This window comes from Calonectris borealis, chromosome 18 (assembly GCF_964195595.1).
Source record: "Calonectris borealis chromosome 18, bCalBor7.hap1.2, whole genome shotgun sequence".
Lineage (NCBI taxonomy): Eukaryota > Metazoa > Chordata > Aves > Procellariiformes > Procellariidae > Calonectris > Calonectris borealis.
Genome location: NC_134329.1, coordinates 6,426,718 through 6,449,699, shown reverse-complemented (window position 1 = coordinate 6,449,699; position 22,982 = coordinate 6,426,718). Strand labels below are relative to the sequence as shown.

The following is a 22,982-nucleotide window of genomic DNA, read 5'->3' as shown; positions in this document are numbered from 1 at the left end:
CTTAGGGTCAGCCTTTACATGCCCAGCTCGTCCTCGGCAGCAGGATTGCAGCTGGGCCCCTGCCAGTTATTCCGATAAAGGCAAGAACTTGCAGAACTGGCCTTTGACATGAGAATAGTTCTATTTCTTAAATATACGTTAGGCAGGAGACACTAGAGGAGCTGATGCAGGCGGGTGGATATGCACTGCTGGTGTAACCGGAGCGATGCCGTGCCCGGCAGACAGAGGCTGGGAGCCGCGCGGGTTATCCTGCCCAGCCAGCGAGGGAATCCCCTGTTACCGGCTCGGCTCCGCGTAGGCTGGACTCAGCTGGAAATAAATGGTGTGTCTTTGCCTGCTTTTCTCTCTGCCTGTGCCAGGGCCGAAGATGACGGGCGTGGAGTGCGTGGAGGGGATGGCTTCGGGTCTCTATGAAGAGCTCTTTGCCGCGGTCGTCTCGCTGATCAACAGGTACGGAGCTGCCGGGTGCTGCGCTGAGGGTGTCTGTGGGCGATGGCTCCTTCTCCTGGGGCTGCTGAAGAGGAACCTTTGCCAGGGGCTCTCCAGAGAGAGGCGTGGAGCAGGCAACTGCTGCCTGCTGAAAAAAGAAAGTTGTCTGAAAATCTCCATCTGGGAGAGCACGCTGGCACTCAGGACCTTCCACGGGCTGTCGGCCCCAGGCGAGCCGCCACCGGGGTGAATGCCCCCACGGAGCAGCAGTCTCTGCGCATCCGGGTCTTGCACGGGGCAGCACGTGCCCTCCCCTCCTGCGGGCGCGCAGCCTGGCATGGAGACCCGGCACCGGCAGCGCCTGGCTGGCACCGCTCTGCTGCACTGCTGGAGGCAGCACCGTGAGCAGGCGTACCGAGCAGCGGGGAGCAGGGCACGGCAGCGCTGAGAGGAGCAGCCCGGCTACCTGTTAACAACAGATGTGACTTTGGAGACCGAAATCAGTGTTACCAGTATGGGCAAAGCAATAAAGCAGTCAGGGAATCTCGCAGCGAGCCCTGCAGATGCTGGTAGGAGTCGCTTCGTGGTAAAAGCTTGATTGCAGGAGGGGATCGAGATGTCGAGAGTGAGAGGGTCTGGCACCAGAGGAGCTGCCGAGGTGCCCTGGGACGCTGCGTCCGTGTCCTGCTGCTGGTGCTGGTGCGGCCGAGCAGGCAGCACCGTCCTCTGCCCCGGGGACTTGTCCTCACTCTGCATATGTCTGTCTGGAGAGCCAGGATGTGGCCAGATCCTCTGTGGCTGGGTGTATCTCTCTCTTCAGGTGGTGTAAATCTGAAATGATCTATTTGGATAAACAGAATAATTTAACACCGCGGTAAGGATCAGGCCCCCGAACCGTTCCATTTTCTCAATTCCAGTGCGCAGCTCTGTTGAAGTCAGCATCCCCATAAAAGCTGGTGCCCAAAATACTCTGAGTGGTTGCTGCAGGTTTATTTTAACCTGCAGTTATTTAACCTGCAGAATATTTTTATTGTAATTCCTAGCAACCACACTCCAAAGGGAAATTGCTGATGGTACTCAAAGGGCTGACAGAAGAGCAAAATGTTGCTGATTCTCCTGACAACAGCATTAGCTCAGGATGTGTCCCGGGTCCCCTCTTCCCTTTAAAGGAAGCTTTGTTTTGCCTGGCCTTGTTTTCCACACCAGCCCACCAAAGCCTATTAAACCATTGCAACAATGATCCAGGTGAAGAGGCATATTTCAGTGCATCATGAAAATGCTGTTTCCTCAGTGAGGTGATGGTGATGGTGAACCTGGATCTTTTCAATTCTGGCTGCAGGAGGGTGCTGCTATGAAAATCTGCAAGCACTTCATAAATATACTTTTCTTTCTTCATTGAACCCTGTGCTTTCACGGAGGTGCTGGGATCCTCGGTGCCCTGTGCCACCGAGGAGAAATGCATCTCTTTTAACCTCTCCGAAGCAGCAGCGGGGCTGCCGGGGAAGGGGCAGCACTGCAGCCGGCGGAGCAGCAGAACGCGATGGCTGTTTCAGAAATGCACATTAAAAACAATCTTAGAGGTTTCCCAGGGTCAGAATCCCCTGCTGTCCTTATCTGAAATACTGGAAATGACTGCAAGCAACATTTGAAGAAGCAAACATCTCTGGCTCTCCCAAGAAGCCCCTTGATGTCTGCTTCTCAGATCACGCGTGTTACGGGCTGCGGTTCCTGTTGGCGATTTCTTCAGGAGCTGAACATCGGCAGCTTCCCTGTAGAAATGCCGCAGACGGCACGGCACGGCACGGCGTGGCATGGCAGCCGGGGCTTTGGACACTCCCGTTGTCCTCAGTGTTGGTGTCGCGTGCCAGTTTAGCTGCTTTTCAAATGAACCGGTCCATCAAACTTAATACATTTGGATGAAGATGTAGTGCTTTAAATCTAGAGTGCCAGGATGGGCCAAACATGGGAAGGGTGGCATCTCATCCCACCCCATCGTTAGGTGTCCGTGGGGCCAGGTCAGGAGCAGCCTGTGCCATGTGTCCCCATCCAGGCTGGGAGGAGAAGCCTGGCTTGAGTAGATCAGAGAAGAGGTGGGTGAAGCGAAAGGGACAAGCAAAGGAACCGTGCCAGGAGGTGCTCCTTGATGGGAGACACTGGGAGAGGGGGAAGCGCTGGGCTGGTCACTGCTGCGTGGGCTGGTGCCCACCCAGGGGCGTGCACGTCGTGGGGAGGAGGCAGTGTCACCTCCGAAGGGAGAGCTGAGGGATGTCCGTGGGTAAAACCCGGTGGTGTGTGCGGCTCTTTCCCCAGGTCCTTCTCCTCCCAGCACCTCTCCATGGCCTCCATCGCGGTGGTGGACACTCCTGGCTTTCACAACCCGCGGCACCAGCGGGGCGAGCGAGCGGCGACTTTTGAAGAGCTCTGCCACAACTACGTGCACGAGCGGCTGCAGGCTCTCTTCTACGAGAAAACCTTTGTTTTGGAAACGGAGAGGTACAGAGAGGTGAGGAGCGAGGGCTGGGAGCAGCGTCCCCGGGAGCCGCTTCCCAGCACCTGGGGACGGGGCTGCCTTTGACCCAGTGGGTCCCTGTGCCCCGCCGTGGTGAGACCGAATAACACGCTCAGTAGCTTTAACGGGAAATGAGGGGTCTGTAGCCTTGAGCCGGGTCTGTCATCCCCCCGCTGCCCCAGGCACGGATCCTCTTGGGTATTTCCGACGTGCCAGGGATGCCAGGCAGCAGGGCATGCTTGTTCCAGCTCAGGAGGCTTCGTGCCCTTCTGTGGTGCCGCTGAGTTTTTCCTCAGGTGATGAATAATAGAGAATAGAATGGAAAATGATAAATTATTGCAGAAATAAGCTGCTGAAAAATCTACTAGCAGAGATGAACTTATTAGGCTTGCAGAAGTTACTTTAATATCTCTAGCCCTGGAAAAATAGTTGAATTCCCATGGCTTAATATTCACACATCACTTGCGCCAAGTAAGTATATATGTGCTCTTCACTGGTGATGAATATGTAGTTACTGGCCAAGCTTGAAATGACAGCGAGCTCAGCAGGCTCGCCTTGCCTTGGCTTTGTGGCTGGCTAAGGACGGCTGCCCTGGTGCAAGGCATTTCCCTGTGAGCCACGGGACTGCGACGGTGAGCCCGAGCCCCAGTGACCCATTTACTCCCAGAGCGGGGTCACACATGGGGGTGATGGTGGCACCCATGATAGGAAGAAGCTCAGCCCCGCTGCGGCTTTCTGCTCCGCCTGCACGCTCAGGCTGCAAACCTGAATCCCTGAGCAAAATCTCGCCCTGTTACCATGGAGAGACGTTAAAGCTACGGCCCTGGCTGAACATCCCCAGTTCACACCTGAGCGAGAGCAAGCCGTGCTTACCCTGCCCCTCCCGGGGGGCTCCCCGCGCTCCAGGGCACGGCACGGGGGGTGTCGGGAGCGGGTGCTGGAGCCGGGGGTGGTGGGTGAGCCCTGCAGCCGGGGGTTTGCAGCCTGAAGCTCTCAGTTGAGAAAGGGAAACAATGCCTGCAAGCTGACAATTAAATAATTGATTGTTTTCTTGGTGCTTTCTCGTTAAGTCTTCAGTTATTGTCATATCCATGATTTATGCAGCTTGTCTGACATCCACAGGAGCCCGTTGGGTGCGGTGGTCCCGAGAGCCCTGCCCGCGGGGCGGACGTGGCCATGCCTCCATGTCACGGCAGAGGCATCTCCAGTGGCTGCTCCGCTCCGCTGGCGCTGGATCCCCGCAAAGCCGAGCGGGAGCACAGCCCGCACCATCCTCCCCCTCCGTGCAAACACATCTCCTCTTGGCTTTCAGATGCCAGACCATGACTGAAGCAAGCTTTTAAATAATGTTTTCCAGGAAAATGTTGAGGTGTCTTTTGATCTTCCAGAGCGCTCGCCACTGGCCACGCTGTCCATCATCGACCTGAGCCCCTCACAGGTAACCTGTCCCGCGGCCACGGCGGGAGCTGGTTGCTCTGGCTGTGCTTGAAGCATCCTTGTGCTCAGAGGAGTGAGGATTTCGGAGGCAGAGTGAGACCTTGCGGTGTGTTTTGCACAGAGCAGCCCGGGGCGTTGCAGGGGACAGCATCAACCGGGACCTTTCTGGCTTTTTAAAACACAAGCACCCCTCCTGGTCAAGCCCTGCGCCCCGGGCACCCCTCCACGCCTGGCTGCAGCGCTGGGATGACTGGCCTCCCCGGGACACCGTGTGACTGCGGGGGTCTCATGTCCAGAGCTGGATCAGGACCCTGGTCTGGGGCAGGGGGCACGGCTGAGCAGAGGTGGTGGGGAGCAGGGTGGGAGCGAGGTGGGAGCAGGCTGGCATGGCGGTGGCTGGAGCCGGCTGTCTGCAGCCCTCCTGCCCCTTCCCCGTCACCAAAGGCCGTCTCCCTTCGGCAGCCGCAGGTGCTGCCCGGCAGCCCGGGGGCCGATCGCAGGGGGCTGCTGTGGATCCTGGACGAGGAGGTGCTGATCCCAGGCTCCGGGGACGGCGCTGCCTTCGACCGCCTGTGCTCCTACTTCGCCACGAAGGGACCCGATCAGGAGGGTAAGTCCGGGTCAGCGCGGCTGCCCGTCCTTTGGCATCGCCATTTAGCTTTGGAAATTTAAGAAACCATGCAGCAAATGAAATATCTCACTGGGCTTTTCTTCTCGGGCGATTCTGGGGTGCCGTCGCAGGGGACGGCTGCATGCGCCGGTGCGAGCAGGCGCTGCACTTCGAGATCTCCCACCAGCTGGGCACGGACCCCGTGCGCTACGACCTCACGGGCTGGGTCAGCAAAGCCAAGCTCAACCTCTCGGCACAAAACGCCATCCAGGTGCTGCAGCGGTCCAAGGTGTAAGTACGAGGGGGTGCCGCAGGGCTGGTCTGCCACGGCACCGGCGGTCGTCCCCGTGCCCGCGAGAGCGGTTTGGGATGGCTCCCACCGAGAGCTGAGTTGCTCCAGCTGGGGCTGGAGGTTGCAAACCTGCCCCAGCTCTGAGAGGTGGTTCCTGGTGGGGAAGGCGGAGGGTTGTGAGGCATCCCAACGGGGAGGAGAGGACCCATAGCCTGGCCGAGGTCAGCCGGGGTGGGCAATGGCCTCGGCACCAGCTGCGAGGGGTCCCTGCCTGTCCCCCCACCTCCTGCTCAATGCACAGCCCAGGGGACGGAGCTGACCCAGCCGTGGGTGGGCAAGGAGGGGATGGGATCTCGAGCAGATCCCGTCTGCGGGGCAGCCCGAGGCACCTGCCGACACCAGCGTCGCCTTGCTGGAGTCCAGCTCTGCCTGGGGGAGAAACTGCAAGGAAGCCGGAAAAAAACCACAGCTTTCAACCCAGCTTTGAGGGAATCTTGAGAGTTTAGTTAAGGTGGGGGAGCAGATGTCAAGTGATTTGATTTACAGCCATCAAGCCCCCGGGCTGACTGACAGCCAGATGTACACGTTGTGATCGCAGTAGATGCTGGTGAATAATGCTGCGGTGAACAGCTTTCCATCAAAGCTGTCTGGGTTCTTCGAGTCAGCAGAGCCGTGCCATTGACGTTTCCGTGGGGGTCCCCTCCTGCAGGCGTGGGGGGTGGGGGGCAGGGGGGGACCCCGCGATGTCCTCGGCTCCGCAGCGATGCGCGCTTGGGCGTCCGGCACAGGTCGGGGCCGGCGAGGGCAGCTCCCCGTGCAGCAACCGCTCAGGTTTTCCCCACCACTTCGAGGAACCTTGTAAACTAAATTGGAATTGAAATGTAATCGAGCTGCTGCAGATGTCTCCACACGCGGGATGATTTTAACCTTCTGCTTAAACACTCCCAGCTCATTTTGTTTCAGGCTTCAATTCAGGAAAATTTTAGTAGCGGTGAACAGCTTGGTGCCTGAACCAGAGAGGAACAGAGGGGGTGGGGGGTGTCCCAGCACCCCTGCTCTGCTCCGCGGCCAGGCGCGCTGCGGCAGCACCAATGCCGAATGGGGTGCAGAGCACTGGATCCCCATTGAAGGGGCTGGGAAGCAGAGGTTGCCCGGCGCCGGCGCCGCTGCAGCCCCATCGCCCCGTCTTGTTGCTCGCCCCGACAGAGACGCCGTGAAGGAGCTGGTGTTGCCGCGCTCGCGGGCGCCGCTGGCCTGCCGCGCCGTGGCGGGGCTGGAGGGACGCTCCCAGGCGGTCCTGCACCGCAACGGCTGCGTGAGGAAGACCTTCGCCAGCAGCTTTGCAGCCGTGAAGAAGAGGTCGGTGTGTGCTCAGCTCAAACTGCAGGCGGTGAGTGCGGGCACCGGGACCCTCGTGGCTGCAGGTCGGGGTGTTTGCAGCACTGCGTATCCTGACCCCACACTGAGACCCTGCCTTAGACGCACGCCTCCTTAGCGGGGAGCCCGCACCCCCCGGCAGGCACCTCCTGCACCGCGGGGCTGGGGGTCACCAGTGCGCTCTGTGTCCCGCAGGGCTCTTGGCCCGGGATGCTGCTCTGGCTGCGGGTGGCCACGAGCCTCCCCAGCACTGCTGTTGCTCGGGGAAGGCTTCCCAGGCAAACAACTCATAAAGCAGATTACACACGCACTTCGCTGTGCCGCCGCTTAATCCTCTTAAGCGCTCAGACGAGTAGACTAGCCCTCCGTGCTGGGCACGTGCCAAGCTCCTGCTGATCTTAGCCATAATTAGGTGCCTCAACTCTCTGGAGGAGATGAGGCTCAGTCTCCGTAGACCCCCGGCCAGCCCGCTTTGTGGTCCTGGCTGTCCCTGTCAACCCCCCGCCCAGCAACCCTCCACCCCTGTAACTTTTTGTAGCCCATCAACTGAAAACGTGGGGCATTAGGAGGAAGGGTCCCGCTCAGCATCTGAGACCTGCACTTCGGGGTCACCTCTCTGAGCAAAGCTGTTGTTCCTAACGTGCACTTGAGCTTGGAGGGCTCCGAGGATGGCTCCTTTACCTGCCCAGACACCTGCCGGCGGGTGCACGGGGAGCGTTTCCCACCGATGCTGTGCTGCGCCTTCGTGCTCCCTGCCGTCCCCCTGAGCTCTGCTTGCCCGGCAGGACGCGCTCACGAACCTGCTCCGACGGTCCCAGCTGCACTTCGTCCACTGCCTCCTCCCGGGAGCGGGGGCAGAGGGGGCGGAGGGGCCGGTCCCTCGGCCCCCCGCGCCGCCCGACGCAGCACTGCGGCTGGACGTGCCGACCCTGCGAGCCCAGCTGGAGGGGACCCAGCTCCTGGACGCCCTGCGCCTCCACCGCATCGGTACGCCCGGCCCTCCACCGCTGCCGTGTGCCGTGCCGGTCCCAGCTGCCGGTGCTGCCCTGCCGGCAGCTCAGCCCTCCCACGCTTTGCTCATCATCTGCCCCTTGCCAGCCCCACTTCAGAAAGCCCCCAGGTTTTTATTGCTGCTTTTTGCAGGGGTTCCCAGCCCTGAGCACGGTGGCTGCAGCTCTGGTGGGCTTCCCCCGTGCTCCCCTTGGAGCATCCGTGCATCAGGCTGTACCTGCACCGACCACGGTCACGGTCCCTGCCAGGGGTAGAGGGACCCATGCAGGAGGCCCAGGGGAATCTCTTGCACGAACACAAGGCACTGGGATGGCGTCTGGCCACCTCAAGCACATCTCTGCTGCTTCTCCGCTCCCTCCGCCCTGCCCTCGCTGCAGGGGTTTCTCTCCATTCCCTCAGTCCCCACCACCTGCGACACCTTTTGCTGTGTGCAGGACATGCCACCCTTTGCAGCAGCCTCCACTGCCGGTTCCCTCCCTGATATTTCGGTGCAAGCCACGTGCCCCGGGGCTGGCGTGGCCCCCAGCGATGTCTGTCTGCCCCCAGGGTATGCGGATCGCCTGCTCCTGACCCAGTTCCGACGGCGCTTCCAGGTCCTGGCTCCGGATGTCATGAAGAAGTACACCTCTGCCTACGAGGTGCCGGACGAGAGCAAGGTGCGTGCCGGGCTGGCCTGGGGAGCGCGGGCTGAGAGCCCCAAGTGGGGCTCTTTGAGCCCTCCCCAATGCTGTCAGGGCTTTCTTTGCAATGAGGAGCAATTCCTGGAGCTCCCTGCAGGCAGCCGCTGCGCTGGCATCGCCTGTACCCTGCGTGAGCCCGGCTGTCCTCCCGGCTTCCCAGTCCCTGCCTCGCGCAGGCATTCGGTGTGGCTGATATTATTCCTTCGGCTGCTGTAGGGTCAATACCCGCAGGTCTGCGGGCTGCTGAGCTCCGGCGTCTCCCGACAGCTGTGGGCGATGCTCCTTTGTTGCTGCAGAACCCGCCATGGGTGGGAGCGCACATCTGGACAGCTGTGGAGCCGCTTCGGTAGCAGGGTTGTCAGCGCGCCTCTGGGTGTTTCTTAAATGGGGCCTCGGGAACTAGGAATGAAGGAGAAAACCCACGTTCAGCAAGGCTCAGGGTAGCTCACCAGCATTCGCCGTGCTGCTGAGAAATGGCGGTTGGGTTTGGGAGTCTGCGGGGTCAGCCCGCAGGTCCGGGCTCTGGGCAGCCGAGTTCCCTAGCAATGATCTGGCAGTGGGGCTGCGTCCTGCGTGGGTGCAGCCTCGTGCAGCGCTGGGTTGCAGGGGTGGCTTTGCATTCTGCTCCTCTTCACCCTTCCCACACGTGCCCGAGCACGGGAGGACGTGGGTCCTCCAGCAACCTGGCAGAGCAGCCAAGCTCGGCTCTTCGTCCCGGAGTTTCTCCCCCCGAGGACTGTTTTTGCAAAGGCAATAAACATGCCTGGCATGGGCTGCATTTGCCAACGTTATTGCACCATGGAGAGGACTTGGAGAAACCAGCCTGGAAATGAAGCCTGTTATTGCTTCTTTTTAATACTCGAGAGGAAACGGCTTTGAAAATCCTGCTTGCTGAGGGCTGTGCCGCAGTCCTCCGGTGCTCTGGCTGCGTGCCCAGTAGATCTCGTTTTGCAGGACGGGGCACTAACTGTGGGACTGGAGGCATGTGCGGAGGGCAGGATCCGTGCATTGCTCTGGTCCAGTGTGGCGGCACCCCATCCCTCGCCCTGGCTCCCCAAAAACCGTCTGGCTGAGGACAAGCCAGGCAGCATTCCCAGGGACCCAACAGAGCAGGGACCGTGGAGGTTCCTGGGGACCGGGGATCCCCTGCCTTCAGGCACCTGTAAAGCAGCAGCCCAGGGTGGCTCCTCGCCTCGTCCCACGAAGCCTGAAAGCCAAAGGAGCTCAGGGATGTAGGCGTAGACTTTCCAGTTTTATTTGTTTCATAATAAATTTGTAGCAAAAACCGGGGAGAACCGCCCCTACCCCTAGAACAGGCCATGAGCGAGCCGGGAGAAGCTGAGAGGAGATGAATTAAACATGGGCACGTGCTCTGTTGTGCAAACTGCCAGCCAGCACGTGCAAATTCAGTTAAGACCTCGGGATTTAATAAGACAAGTTTGACAGTCGGAAAAGGTCAATATTGTTATTAAATGCTGTAAGGAGGCAGAGGGTGCCTCGTCAGCAGCGTGTACGCAGGGGATTTGAAAAATCCCATCTTCCCTGGAGCTTGTTGCCACGTGGTTTTGTTAGCTGGAGAGTGCTTCCCGGTAAGTGCGTTGACTCGGCCGCTGGAGCACAAGAGATGCCTGTCTGTAGCAAAGGTGACGGTGCAGCGATAACCGACCCTGTGCTCGCGCCAGCCCTGCTGTTGGGGATGGGGTGGGATGGGATGGGATGGGATGGGATGGTCCCGCGCAGCCCTGCGCCTGGCCCCAGTCCCAGCAGTGCCGCAGGAGCGGGGCGCTTCCTCACTGCAGAGGCAGTTCTCTGCACTGTGGTGTCTGTCCCCGTGCGCTCGCATGCTCCGTCCCCACCTCGCCCCGGTGCGTGCTCGGCTGCTGGCGAGGGCCAGGGCTGCAGTTCTGCTGCAGCAGGGTGCTCCTGGGGCCGTGCCAAAATATTTCTCACATGGGTTTGTCCTTCGTGGAGGAGATGCGCGAGGTGGCTGGAGGATGTTGTATGGAATGAAGTACTCGCGGAGGATTTTTGTTGCAGTTTCTGTAGCTCTGGGGTTTTCAAATCATCCATTCGTCCAGATAGTGTTTGCTGCCCTGGGGAAACGTACAGTATTGCTGGCTGTTACATTCGCACGTCGATCCAAAGCTCAGGGTAATTGAGTTCAGGTTCTCCTATGGCTCGGACTCATCTCCTGCTTGCCTCCTCGCGGGGGCTTGGCCCTGCGCCGGCGGGCTCGGGGGGGAACTCGGCACTTTTCCCCCTGCTTTCGGCTCAACGGGCTGAGCCGCTGGCAAGCCGGGCAGGAGGAGAGCTCCGGGGGCTCACAGCCAAGCCGCGCAGTTGGATCCCGGCTGGACGGTGCCGGGACGGGCTCTCAGCTTCCCCAGAGCAGCCTCCTCCCAGGCCGTCTGTGCATCGGGGTCCTTCCGGATGGCAGCAAAAGGGGGAAAATCTTGCATGCTGCAAGGGTCTCCGCTCCCCATCCTACCGAAAGCCTCCGGGGCAGAAAGCCCCTCTCGCTTTCCCTCCGAGAGGGACTCGGGGCTGGGGCAGCCGTTTCAAAGGCTGCTCTTGGGCTGGGTGGGTGCACTTTTGCGTGGGGAGGAGGAAGGAGAGCACTACAGGATGCACGCTTACTGGGTGCCCGTAAGCTGGACGCACCTTACTGGGTGCCCATAAGGACCAGGGGTCTCTGCACCCCATTTCAGCAGGCTCGTGCCAGGGTGTAAATGTTTTCTGAGCAACTCCACGATGAACTCCTTCTCCACAGGCTATAGAGGAGCTCTTCCAGGTGCTGGATCTGGAGAAGAAGAGCGTCGCCATAGGACGCAGCCAGGTACGACGGCTCCGGTCTCTGCTTCCCCGTTGCTCTCGGTGCGTGTGGGCACAGCCAGCCCGCGCCGGGCGCTGCCGCCTGCCCAAAGCTTCCCAACTGGAGAGAAAGCCTCCTCTCCAGGTGGGCTGGGAAACCAAGCCAAAATCAAAGCTCCTAATTCACATTTGAAAGCGTTACCCTGGGTAAACTGTGTACCTAATTATCAAAATCTGGCCCCTTGTGGCATTTAGGTTCCTAATTACCTTTGATATCTCACGGGAGTAAATGGGGCTTGGGCAGCTCATGGTTTTGGTGGGCTGGGGTTAGTCTGCCGAGCCGGGCAGCTGCAGGTGCAAGAGTTGTCGCAGCAACAACATTAGAACTTAAATGCGATAATCTCAAAGAAAAATTAATTTTGCATGCATGCAGCTCTCAGAGTCTATAAAGAAAGAATTCATGAAATGGTTCTGTGGAGCAAATAACTTTCTTTTATCCTGCACAGTGCAGTTTGCAATTATCTCTTCTATGAAACCCTTGTACTTAATCAATAGTGCGATAGCGGCTCCAGTCACATCTTGTTATAGAGGAGTTAGTTTTGCCATTGCTTTGAGCATTGATTTTGTACTAGCTTCTAAAACCCGCTGGCTTGTGAAGTTAATACAGACATTAATGAGACAATCAAATAGGTGGCGGAGCAATCATAGCATTATCTCAAGAAAGTGAGTTTCCTTGGAATTGTCCTTTGATTCAATTTGGCATCTTTAAAATGCAGCTCTTTAAGTACACCACCGGCTTCACAAGTGTAATTCAGTTTTTATTAAAGCTGAATTATGCAAATGGTGCACAATATTCAGGAGTGATTGTCCCATATCCCGAGAGCTTCGCCAGGCAATGACCGAGAGACATCTTGCACTCTGAGAGATCGATATCGGGCTAAATTTGATGGCATCAGCAAACCTGTATCATTTATGAGATGTTTCTGACAAGTTCAGTTAAAGAAAATGATGTGGTTAATTCTGTTTTTCCTATGGTAAACTGGCACCTTTGCTGTTATCTGTGTGTATCTGTGTGTAGCTGTCAAAGATGTTCAGCGAGGTGGCCCTGCCGTCCGAGCTGCGGGTGGGAAATGGGAGTGGCCCATGGGAAGAGTTTCAAGGACTTGCAGCTTCTTGTGATGGTTGATGCCTATGTCAAAAAGGAGGAGTGAGAAGAGGCAGGGACAGGGAGCAAATGCCAGCGTGCGCAGAGTGCGAGGGCCGGACCCCGAAGGGCGCTCAGCAGCCCTGTCCCCGGGCAGTCAGTGGGACCCGGGCAGCCCTGCATGCCCCGTTTCGGCGATGCCCGGGAGCCGGAGATGGAGGGGCGGGTGGAAGGTGCTCTCGGGATGTGCAGCTATCCCGCTGCCTCGGGGGTGGGACGGAGCTGGGACGCAGCTCCCTCTTGCTGTCCCATGAGCGTCCCCAGGGAGGTTGGTGCCAGGGCCACCTCAGGTACCGTCGTGGCACGGGGCAGAGGGGTGTATTGCGGGTTTGGCCAGGTGGGGCTGGAGTCCCCTTCCAGCCCGGCGTCTTGGGCTGGTGCAGTGGTGGCACTCACTGGTCCCGGCCGGTCCAAGGACCTTTGGTCTCCCGCAGGTTTCAGGGGAGGCTGCCAGGTCCCAGCCAGAAATACATCCTGCTGGCTGCAGGCAGGTTTCGGACCCCGTCCTGGGGGTGTGTAACCTCCCTTGCTTGCTGTCAGGTTTTCCTGAAGCCGGGGGTCATCTCCAGACTGGAGAAGCAGCGCGACAAGCTGATAGCCCAGAAGATGGTCCTGCTCCAGGCTGCTTGCAAGGGCTTCCTCAGCCGTCAGAAGTTCAAGAGGTTGAAGGTATCCATCCCGCGGGTCATGAATACCCTGTGCCCACCAAAGCACAGGCTTGGTGCTGCTGTGATACAGCCCAGAGCATCCAAATTACAGCTCTTTGAGCGGAGTAGGCTGCTCCTTTGAAGGGTGCCCTCTCTGCCCTGCCCTGTGGGCAGCCGTAAGGTGCCGTACTGCCGTCCCCTGCGGTGCAGACCTCCTCCACCACCTCATCCCTCTCCATCCTGGTGCCCCAGCCTGCTCCTTCCCGGTGGGCTCGGTCATGACTGGGCAAGGGGCCATGTCTCCCCACAGATCCAGCGCCTCGCCGTCCACTGCATCCAGAAGAACCTGGTGGTCTTCCAGGCGGTCAGGCACTGGCCCTGGTGGCAGCTGCTGAGCCGCGTGCGGCCCTTGCTCAGCGTTAACCTCGTGGAGGAGCAGCTCCGGGCAAAAGAAGTATGCACCAAGCGACGGGACGGGGCTGGACGGGACGGGATGGGAGGGGATGGGATGGGATGGGATGCTTTAGGGGCTCTGCCTGGTGGGTCGGTCAAACTGGAAGTCACTTCTGCCAGGGCAGAGATGTTTTGCTGACCATCCAGAAGTCGTCATCTGTTCTTAGCACTGCATTTTTTTCTCCAAGTAATGTGTTTTGCAGAGCAAAACATTTGCAGAGCCTCCCTCCAGTGGAGGGAGAAATAACTCTCCTTCCTTAGAAGGACAGCAGCGACCGCACCATGTCCCTGTAGGTGAAGCCCTGTCCCAGGGCCCTGGCCACTGCCCTCCCCGCGAGCTCGCTGGGGCTGGGTCCGCTGAGCCGAGCCCCGTGGGGAGGGGTGCCCCACATCGGTCTGTGGGAGGGCGGACGATGAGCAGCCAAACGCATCCTTGCGGCAGGGGACGCTGCCCTGTGCTGTCGCCGGAGCTGGGCTGCCTTCCGCCTGAGCTGCCGCTGCTGATGGGGGACGTTAATGGGCATTTGCTGACCCGGGAAAGGCACCTTTCGCCCCTCCGCACCGTCTGAGGCCTGCGCTAAATTCTTAGTCCGTCTTCTCTGGTGTCCTGCTCCTCCTCTTGCCTTAGTGAGGTTTTAACAAGATGTTTTCAGGCTGGTTCAGATGAAATAAAAGCTGCCCAAGCCTCTGTTTCTCTCTCCAAACCCGCCTGGGATCCATCAGGCCCCATCACCCGTTAACCTCTGTTTTTATCACAACTCTGCACAACTTCTGCTTCTGCTCAGTGTTGGACATCAAAGCAGGACAAGGCTGCACCGAGCGGCTCTTTCTGCCATTATAGTCAGGCTGCCTGAAAAAGAATCACAGAAAACAATGTGCCTTTGCGGCCGCTCTGTGATAGCCTGCCAGGGCCCCAGGAATGCTCCATGAGCAAAATTCAGATGTTGGGCTGTTCATCCCCGGCTTTTGAGGTTTGCTTCTTTCTCATAAAATGTGCTCTGTAAGTACACCAAAGCTGACATTCCCTCCGACGAAATTCATGTCAGGAGCTGGAGTCCCGGCGATTTGCAGTGAGCAGCCTTCAAAGTTGCCTAGTAAATTTTATTAATAAGGCAGCTATGTCTCTCCCACTTATTTTTAAGAGCAAACAAGATTTTTCATAAATGAACTGAGGATGCTGTGTTTTTTTGCAATCTTCCCTAGGAGGAGCTGGCGGCGCTGAGAAGGAAGCTGGAAAAATCCGAGCAGGCGTGCAGCGAGCTCAGGCAGACCGCAGAGAAGCTGGAAAGCAAGGTAGAGCCCGAAAAAAGCCTCCGCCGCAGCCCCGCGTGTTGGGGCGAGTTGAAAATTAAGCCGTATCGGGATAAACATGACCCCCAATTACATTACAGCAGCAGGAGCCGCGATCAGCAGAGGGTTGGGCAGGGGCAGCTGCCGAACTGCCGGCAGAGTAACCGCAGCCAGCGGCGGTTCTCTGCGCAGGACCCGGACGGGCTGCGGTGCCCGGCTGCAGCACCCAGGGCCAGCACCGCTGCAGGGTCCGTGCTGGGAGGGATCCTGCCTGCCAGAGCAACGGGTGCCCCCAGGGTCTGCACCCAGGGAGCAGCCCAGACGCCCCGGGAATGGGCCATGCCCGGGGGTGTCCCCAGGGAAAGCCTCCTGTCCCCTCTGGCAAGGACAGACGTCACCTCATGCTGCCACCGGCGCAGCATAGGAGGCTGAAAAGTGGCAGTGCCAATGTCATCCCTTCTGCTGACAAAAGGGTGTAATTAGAATGGGAAATTACACACAGATGTGTCATGTTCTCATCACGCTCTCAGGACTGCAGGCTCGCCGACCTCTGCAGACACCAGAAATGACTTAGTTTCACGGGACGAATGCTAATACCGAGGGGACAGCGCACAGAAGTGTCCTGCCCATCCCCTGGCTCCGAGCGTGCCCCCGCCGTGCCGGTGCTCGCGGGGTGGCAGCTGCCGGGCAGCCGCTCGGCCGCCCCGTGGTGCCTGTCAGAAGGGACTCGGAGGCACGTTGGGGACCACGTGCATCCCCGGCCGGCCGCTGCTCCTGTGCGGAGTGCCTCCTCGGAGGCACGGGCTCCTGCGCAATTGCAGCTGGGGTTTCGTTAAGCACCGGGAGGAGAAGAGCTCCCAAGTTTGCTACAAATACCCTGGGTTTACCCGGCTCGCCGGGCTGCGGCTCCCGGCCCTCGCGAGGGGTGGCCGGGCTGTGGTCGGTGTAACGCTGCAGCTCTGGTTAACGGTACCAACAGCCCTGGGGCCAGGGACCCCCTTCTCAACGGGAAGCGGCTAAAGATGATTTACCTTAAGCTCCGTGCTATAAATGAAATCACACCCGTGAGGCTGGGACTGCTGAGCGAGGCTAACGCCTCAGGACAGACCTAGAAAAATAGCGTCTACCCCAGGGAAAGAAAACCCGTTGAGTTTACTTGCCCAGTTACACTTGTTGGGCCCCTGAAGAGCTTGTGTAGTGTGCCTGCGAAATGTGGAGTGCCCCAGAATGCTGTCAGGCGGAGGAAAAGGAGCCCTGGAAGCCTGCGTGTTCCTGCTGGCCCTGCCGCCTCTGCAGCCGCTCGCTCGGCAGGATTAGCGGGACAGGCCGGGTTCACCTCTGCTTGGCAGAACATGGCATTAATTCTCCGGATTAATAATTCACTCCTTCATTCACCTGCTTGTTGTTTCTAATTAAACTTAATGCTAATCAGCTAAAACGGTGCAGAAATCTGATGAGCCCTGCCTGCAACGCACTGCAGGCGCATGCTGCAGGCAGCACAGTGCAGGCAGCGCACTGCAGGCAGTGCACTGCAGGCAGCACAGTGCAGGCAGCGCACTGCAGGCAGCACTGCTGGTGCCAGCTGCTGGCTGTGCAGCCGCAGCGGGCAGCTGCCCTGCCACAGGCAGCCAAGCGAGGAGTGCAGCCACGGGCTCCAGCAGCAGTTGCTCTTTGCTGGGCACTGCCAGCAGGACCCTGGGTTCCCGCTGGTGACACTGGTTGGTGACGGTGTGCACTTACCACCTCCCCTAAGCACAGGCAGCTGCCAAAGGAGAGCGGTCAGGACACGCGGGTCGACGCAGGCTGGCCGGGCCCCCCCAGGCTGGCATGCACCGCGATGCCCAGCCTGACTCGGCGTTGCCCCCCCAGATCATCGACCTGACGACGGAGCTGTCGGACGAGCGGTACAAGGGTGATGTCGCCTGCCAGGTCCTGGACGGGGAGCGGGCAGAGAGAATGCGGGGCGCCCGCGAGCTGCAGGAGCTGCAGGTAGGAGAGCCCTGAGCCGTTGGGCCGTGCCGGTGGCGATGCTGCGCTCTTGGAACAGCCTTCCTGGACCCGAGTGCCCTGGCGCCGGGTAGAGCTGCTCCCTTCCTTCCCCGGGTTTCCCCAGAGCAAACACGACCAAGTGCAGAAGAAACTGGAGTCGGTGGAAAAGCAGCTGGAAGAGGCCCAGCAGCTGGTTCAGTTGCGTGAGATGAAGATAAGTGGCTCTGGAGGAGGTAGGGACGTCCCTTCGGGGGCCATGCATGCTCTGGGCATCCAGCCTGACCTGTGGGGCCAGCACGGCCACCCCAGCGGGGCAGGAAAGCCTCTTGCAATGGGCAGAGGCTTGCTCCCCTGCCAGGCAGCTCTGCTTCTCCAGCCCCTGGCCACCCCAGTGTATTTTTGGCACCCTGTCATTCTGCATTGCTTGTCCGGCAGGAGCTGGCAGCGACGGCTCGGTCGCACACGGCTCTGGCTCTTGCGCGGGGCTGGGGCTGCAGGCAGGGATTCTGCCTGAGGGCACTGCTGGCGCTCGCTGGCACTGCCCGGCACTCCTGGCAGCTCCAAGCGTGTTTGAAGCATGGTTTGGGGTGATGAGGAGGCTGCTAAGACACAAGTGGGATGGGATAGAGTGGGATGGGGTGGGATGAGCATGCATGCTTAGCTTAGGGTGGGGGTGCATGTGCTATGCGAGCCGGGGCAGCCCTGCGTGCCCAAAGCAGAGCTGCACCCTAAGAGCTCGGTGCTGGCGTTCGTGCCATAGAGGAGCCGCGGTGCCGTTGTGCATTTGCCCATCCGACCCTGGCACGGCCGCTCGGGCTGGTCAGGCGTGAGCACCCACCCAGCACCTCGGGGTCTCTCCGTTCACAGAGGACGAGTGGCAAGTGCGCTTCGACTGCGCGCAGACGGAGATCACCTTCCTGCAGAAGCGGCTGGCGCAGCTGGAGGAGCGGCTGGAGGGCGAGCTGGGCGCCCGGACGGGGCTCCAGCAAAAGGCAAGTGCTGCCGGCCCCGGGGCACAGGAGGGGACAGGGGCTCCCCGGGGACACACCGAGGAGCGGGGCTGCGGCTGGAGCCGGTTGTCCTCTCCTCGCTCCCAGAGCAGGCAAAGCTTCACAGGGCTGAGGCTCGGAAATGCAGCCGTTTGCTGCTGATGCTCTCACTGTCCAGGGGAAACCGGCTGTTTTCTGCTGGTTTGAGAATAAATACCCCAAAGCTTCCTTCAAGCTTAAAAAGTTACTTTTGCACCGTAACATGGCAAAATTCAACCTTGGTCAAGCGTGAGCGTGAGCACAGGGTGGAAAGCTGTGGGGTGGAGAGGGGCTCAGCGGTGGGTCTTGGTGTTAGTCTGGCTTTTGGATACCGGACTGGGTTGTGCCTGTACCACCGTCACACGAAGAGCTGTTAATGTAAAGAGCTGGCAGCTCCCAAGCTTTGCCATGAGGAGGGAAAAAGCCAATGTGCTTCCCTGAGCAGTGCCTGGGAGTCAGGTCACTTCCCATAAGGATAAAATAAAGAAATGGGTATTATTCATGGTACATTAAAAAGTAATAAGAAAAGCAGCCCAGTCTTAGGAGCTTGGGTAAAGCAAAACAACCCATTTGCTTTCAGATAGTTGGTTTGGAATTACAGACTTCATTAATGCAAGATTTTGCTTATTTAAAGTCATTGCTTAATGACTCCATTCTCTGGCTGGCAAGAGCTCTGCGTGTCTCTCTGCCCCAAACACGACGCAAATCCTTAGGGGATCCAGCTCCTTCGGTGCTGGCGCTGCCTTTTGCAGAGAAACGGGATCAGGCGTCCGCCCCCGGGGCAGCTTCGCTGACTCAGCAGGAGGGCTGGGATGCTGCGGGCACTGGAGTGAGAGGGGTCGGGGCACCTAAATTTGTCCTTGCTTGGCGAGAGACCTCCGGGTGAAGCATCCCCTGGCGCTGGCGCGGGGCTGAGCCCCGGGCGGGAGCGGCTGCGGGGTGCGTGTGCCGTGGGGTCCCTCCGCCGCTCACCGTCGCCTCTGCCCGCAGCTCGGCGAGGTGCAGGCAGCGTGCGAGGCAGCCAAGAAGGTGTCCCAGCAGCTGCGGCGGCGGTGCAGGCAGCTGGCCTGCGAGCTGGAGGACGCGCGGGTGCTCGCCGAGAGCCAGCAGAGCCGCAGCCACGAGCTGGAGAAGAGGCAGAAGAAGTAAGGCTGGCGGGAGCACCGGGGAGGGCTGGGGCTGCTGGAGCGGGAGGGCAGGGGACGGGGATGCGTAGGGCGGCTTCGGGTGAGGAGTTCCTGGAAGGGCTGCTATTTTTGTCTACTTCGACTGCTGGAGGTTGCACCAAGCCGGGAGGTTATTTTTACATCCCCTTGCTGTGTGACTGTAACACGCTTCCGTAATAGAAATCACTCCCAACGCAGTGCTCGGTGGCACGGAGGGGCTGGGAGAGCACGCTGGCTCCTGCGTCGCTGGGTGCGGGGCACCCTCGTGCCGGGGTGTCCCAGGCTTCGGTGTGCCTGGACGCAGAGGTGCCCGCACCGGGAGCGCTGCTGGCAAACCGGGCACCTGGTGTGGAGGAGAGAAGCCCCGCTACCAAGAAATGGCCCCCAGCGTTTTAATGCTGCCGTTTGATACCAGTGAATTAAATAGATTTTCTGCCCAAAAACAGGATACCAAGACCAAGCAGGCACAGAAAACATGGGAAATCACCAATCGCGTTCTTTATAATTTCTTTAAATTTACACTTCATTGCCCTGCTTACCTGTGCTGAGACGCTGACTGTGGGCTGGGGCTTGGTCTGACCCAGGAATACGAAGGTGCTGAGAAGCTCTGAGGATCATTGCTCCGAAGCGGCAACTCTTCCTGAGCTGAAACCAAAGCCTCGGCGCGGCAGCGTCCTGGCCAGCCCTGGGGATGGAGCTGCCCGCGGTGGCGGGGAGCAGAGGGCTGCTGCCCACGCACAGGCACATTTCAGGGTGTTTTGGGTCTGTAGCAGCCAGTTGCAGCAGTTTTTTGTGCTCTGCTCTTGGCGACTGCCAAGATGTGTGCACATCGCTGCTGCGCCACACCGTGCGCTTCCCGTGGCTGGCACTTGTGCGGAGTAATTAGGGGTTCACAAAATGATGGCAGCGCTTCACAGACAACAGGCTTTTTTTTTTTTTGTCCTCTCAAAAGCACTTGGGAAGTCCAGTGCCAGGAGAAGCGGCTTGCCACCGCTGAGGCTGTCTCCCTGCCTGCCTTGGTGCAGCTCCCCCGGCCCGGAGGCAGCCGTGCTGCCGTCGCAGACCCGCTCGGGAGAGGTAACGTGTGTTTCCCCCTCCAGGTTTGACCTGCAGTTAGCCCAGGCCCTGGGAGAGTCTGCCTTTGAGAAGAGCCTCCGTGAAAAAGTGTCACAGGAGAACACCAGCATCCGATGGGAGATGGGCAAACTTCAGCAGAGCTTAGAGGTAAGAGGAGAGTATCCCGCTTTGCTGCATTATAGCCAGTTTCGGGAGCAGCTCTCAGAGCAAAGCCATTATCTTTTGCAATTATAGCAGAGGCAATCAGGCACAAACCCGGCAACTTGATTCCAATTTCTTTTAGTGCAGTTCTGGGATGTGCCTGCTGTATTTAAACAACATTATCCTCTGCCAGAAGAAAGGCTATCACTTTTTACAAGTGATACCCATCCCACGGTTTAGCTAATTAGGCCCACCCTCATTTTCACTGAAGTCACTCCTGCTCTTCTGCACGCCTCTACCCGCAATCTCACCTGCAAGAAGCCGCAGGTCTGTGCCCTGGTGGGACGGTGCCGCACCGGGCGCCCGCCGAGCCCCCCGCAGCGGCAGGGGCACGGTGTGCTGGGGCGGGGGGGAAGCCGCACGGTGGCTGCCAGCCACCCCAGGCGGCGGGGGCTGCGGGCGCTGCGGGGAACCCGCCTCGGGGACAGCCCATGGGAGGAGGAAGGGGAGGTCGGGGGCGAGTGAGCAAAACCCAGAGGGAAAGGATTGCTCGGGGCTCGTGGTGGGCACGGGGCTGACCGCTGCCTGCTGCTGCTGCGGCGTGTTTCTGAGGATGCCGTTGGAAACGGTCTGGGTTTTAAGAGCGAGGTGCGTGTGCGTCTCCCACGTCTGGGGCTCGGCTGCTGACCCGCCGCTCTGCCCCTGCCGAGCAGCAGAAGGAGGCGGAGGCGGCCAGCCTGGCGCAGCGGGCGACCGTGCTGGCCGGCCGGGTGCAGGAGCTCAGCACCCCCAGCGCCCTGGACGCCCGCGCTGTGCCTGCGCTCAGGAAGCAGCTCTGGGACCTGGAGGCCAGCGCTGCCGAGCAGCGGAAAGAGCTGGAGCGGCAAACGGCCGCCGTCGATCACCTGGAGCAGGTAGCGTGGCCCCACGCTGGGCTGGGTGTGCCGGGGATGTTCACCCCTGCACCTTCCTTGTCCCTCCGGGGTTGTGTGCAACCGCTGCGCCTTCGTCTTTCAGCTCCACCAGAGGCTGGAGCTGGAGATAGAGCGGATGAAGCAGATCCACCAGAAGGAGCTGGAGGACAAGGACGAGGAGCTGGAGGACGTGCGGCAGTCCTGCCAGAGGAGGGTAGGTCGGTGCCGGGGGGGACGATGCTGGGTGCTCGCCCCGAGCTGCCCCTGTCCGCAGTGCAGAGGAGGAGCCGTTCCCAGGGGAGCGGGGCAGCGTGGGCGAGCGCTGCTTTCCCACCACCAGCCCGGCGTGAGCCCCGTCACAGCCCCGGGGTGCAAAATCAGGGTCTGGGTCAGGCGTGAGTCCCTGCCGCGCTGGAGGGGCTGTCGGGGATGGTGTGCGAGAGCCACGTGCAGCACACGGGCACGGTGCTCCCGGTAACGCCAGCGTCACGCCAAGGGCACCAGCTCCAGCCAGCCAGGGCTTTGTGTATAGTGACAACGAACAGAAAATACCCTTTCAGCAAGGCCGCGAGGTCGGTGGCTTGCAGACACAAATTCCAATTTCTCCGAAATCCAAGGGTGTTTGCTGCGGGGCTGTGGGGCTGCATGGTAGCAGCCAGTTGCCATTAGGCCTGGGGCATACCTGGCTGTCGATAGTGAATTAACATTGCTGAGGCTTAACGAAGAGGTCGGTGGGGCTTTGCGTGTGCTATTTCAGGAAGGCAGGACAAGTGGGAAGGCAAACAAGGCAATCTCTGCTCCTCCTGCTCCTGTCAGCACCTAGTCGTGCCCTAAGCCGTAGGGCTCTGTGTGCCGGGGGGCTGCCCGGGGGCTGCCACCGGGTGCAGGCGCTGCCGTTCCCCACCACGCTGCCTTCCCACGGTGCTGCCCTTCTGCTGGGTGGTGCAGCAAGAGCGCAGTGCTGCTCTCTCCCCCTCTCCCCTGGCCAGTTTTTGCCGAAGCTCTGGGCTGGTCAGGAGGACGCGTTGCTCAGGGCTCCTCCCCGGGATCGTCCCTGCCCTTCCACACCTCTCTCTCTGTTTAATTGCCCTGTGCAGAGAGCAAGGTACTGGCAGCGTCACTAAAGGAGATGCGGCTGCTCTCGACCGATGGGGTGTCGTTCATCCTTTCTCTCCCTCACCCTGCGTGGCCCGAGTATTATTTTCCAAATGAGTAAATGGCAGAGACACTCTGGAGAGCAATCCATATTTAGCAGTCTGCTCCCGTTCCCTTTCTAAACCCTGTTTCTGAGCAGCGGCTGGGGGTGCAGGAGGCGGCTGGGGCAGGGAGGGCTCTGGGGAGCTGTGCCAGGATCGCAGCCTGGCACGTCCGCTCCCGCGGGCACAGCCGCGCAGCAGCTCGCAAGGGGAGGAGCGGGCCGTGAAATGGGCTGGCTGGCTTTGTTAACACGTTTCCACCACCCCCCCCAGCTGGACTTGCTGGACCCCTCACAGCTGCACAGCAGAGCTCTGCGATGCAGCCCCGGGTCCCGTTCCCTCCTGCGCAGCACTTGCCATTGCTGCAGTGCTGCGGGATGGCGATGCTTGAGCAGAGGCAAAGGCAGAGGGATGCAGGCTCCTGCGCTCAGTGCTGGCTCTGAGGCTCCCTTTGCTCCCCGGAGCAGCACAAATCCTGCCTTTACGGCACACTCTGCCCTGCGAGGCCACTGCCACCTCCTCGCTGGTGGGGAGCTGGAGCAAGAAGCATGCTGCCTGCCTGGCTCGTGGTCACGGGATGCCTTGAGGAAACCTGGAGGGATTAGAGCCGACCCCCTTCTCGGTTGGCTGAATGCCCCCTGATACTGCTCCAGAACTGCAGGGACAGCCCCTGGGGACATCTGAGCATGCCTCGCAGGCGGGGTGGCTCAAAGAGCCCATC

General features: G+C 59.9%; 1 protein-coding gene across 1 annotated transcript in view; it reads left to right on the top strand.

The window, feature by feature from the left end:
• Nucleotides 1-22,982, top strand: part of MYO18B (myosin XVIIIB) — a 76,183-nt gene that overhangs the window by 19,107 nt on the left and 34,094 nt on the right. The window contains exons 15-33 of the mRNA XM_075167505.1: nucleotides 360-450; nucleotides 2,740-2,932; nucleotides 4,296-4,376; nucleotides 4,838-4,985; nucleotides 5,117-5,276; nucleotides 6,484-6,667; nucleotides 7,440-7,641; nucleotides 8,212-8,321; nucleotides 11,116-11,181; nucleotides 12,901-13,029; nucleotides 13,318-13,461; nucleotides 14,664-14,753; nucleotides 16,620-16,739; nucleotides 16,864-16,972; nucleotides 17,607-17,731; nucleotides 18,758-18,912; nucleotides 20,034-20,157; nucleotides 20,865-21,065; nucleotides 21,169-21,279. Of these exons, the coding sequence (XP_075023606.1) occupies nucleotides 360-450; nucleotides 2,740-2,932; nucleotides 4,296-4,376; nucleotides 4,838-4,985; nucleotides 5,117-5,276; nucleotides 6,484-6,667; nucleotides 7,440-7,641; nucleotides 8,212-8,321; nucleotides 11,116-11,181; nucleotides 12,901-13,029; nucleotides 13,318-13,461; nucleotides 14,664-14,753; nucleotides 16,620-16,739; nucleotides 16,864-16,972; nucleotides 17,607-17,731; nucleotides 18,758-18,912; nucleotides 20,034-20,157; nucleotides 20,865-21,065; nucleotides 21,169-21,279 (2,543 nt within the window). The remainder of the gene's footprint in view (nucleotides 1-359; nucleotides 451-2,739; nucleotides 2,933-4,295; nucleotides 4,377-4,837; nucleotides 4,986-5,116; nucleotides 5,277-6,483; nucleotides 6,668-7,439; nucleotides 7,642-8,211; nucleotides 8,322-11,115; nucleotides 11,182-12,900; nucleotides 13,030-13,317; nucleotides 13,462-14,663; nucleotides 14,754-16,619; nucleotides 16,740-16,863; nucleotides 16,973-17,606; nucleotides 17,732-18,757; nucleotides 18,913-20,033; nucleotides 20,158-20,864; nucleotides 21,066-21,168; nucleotides 21,280-22,982) is intronic.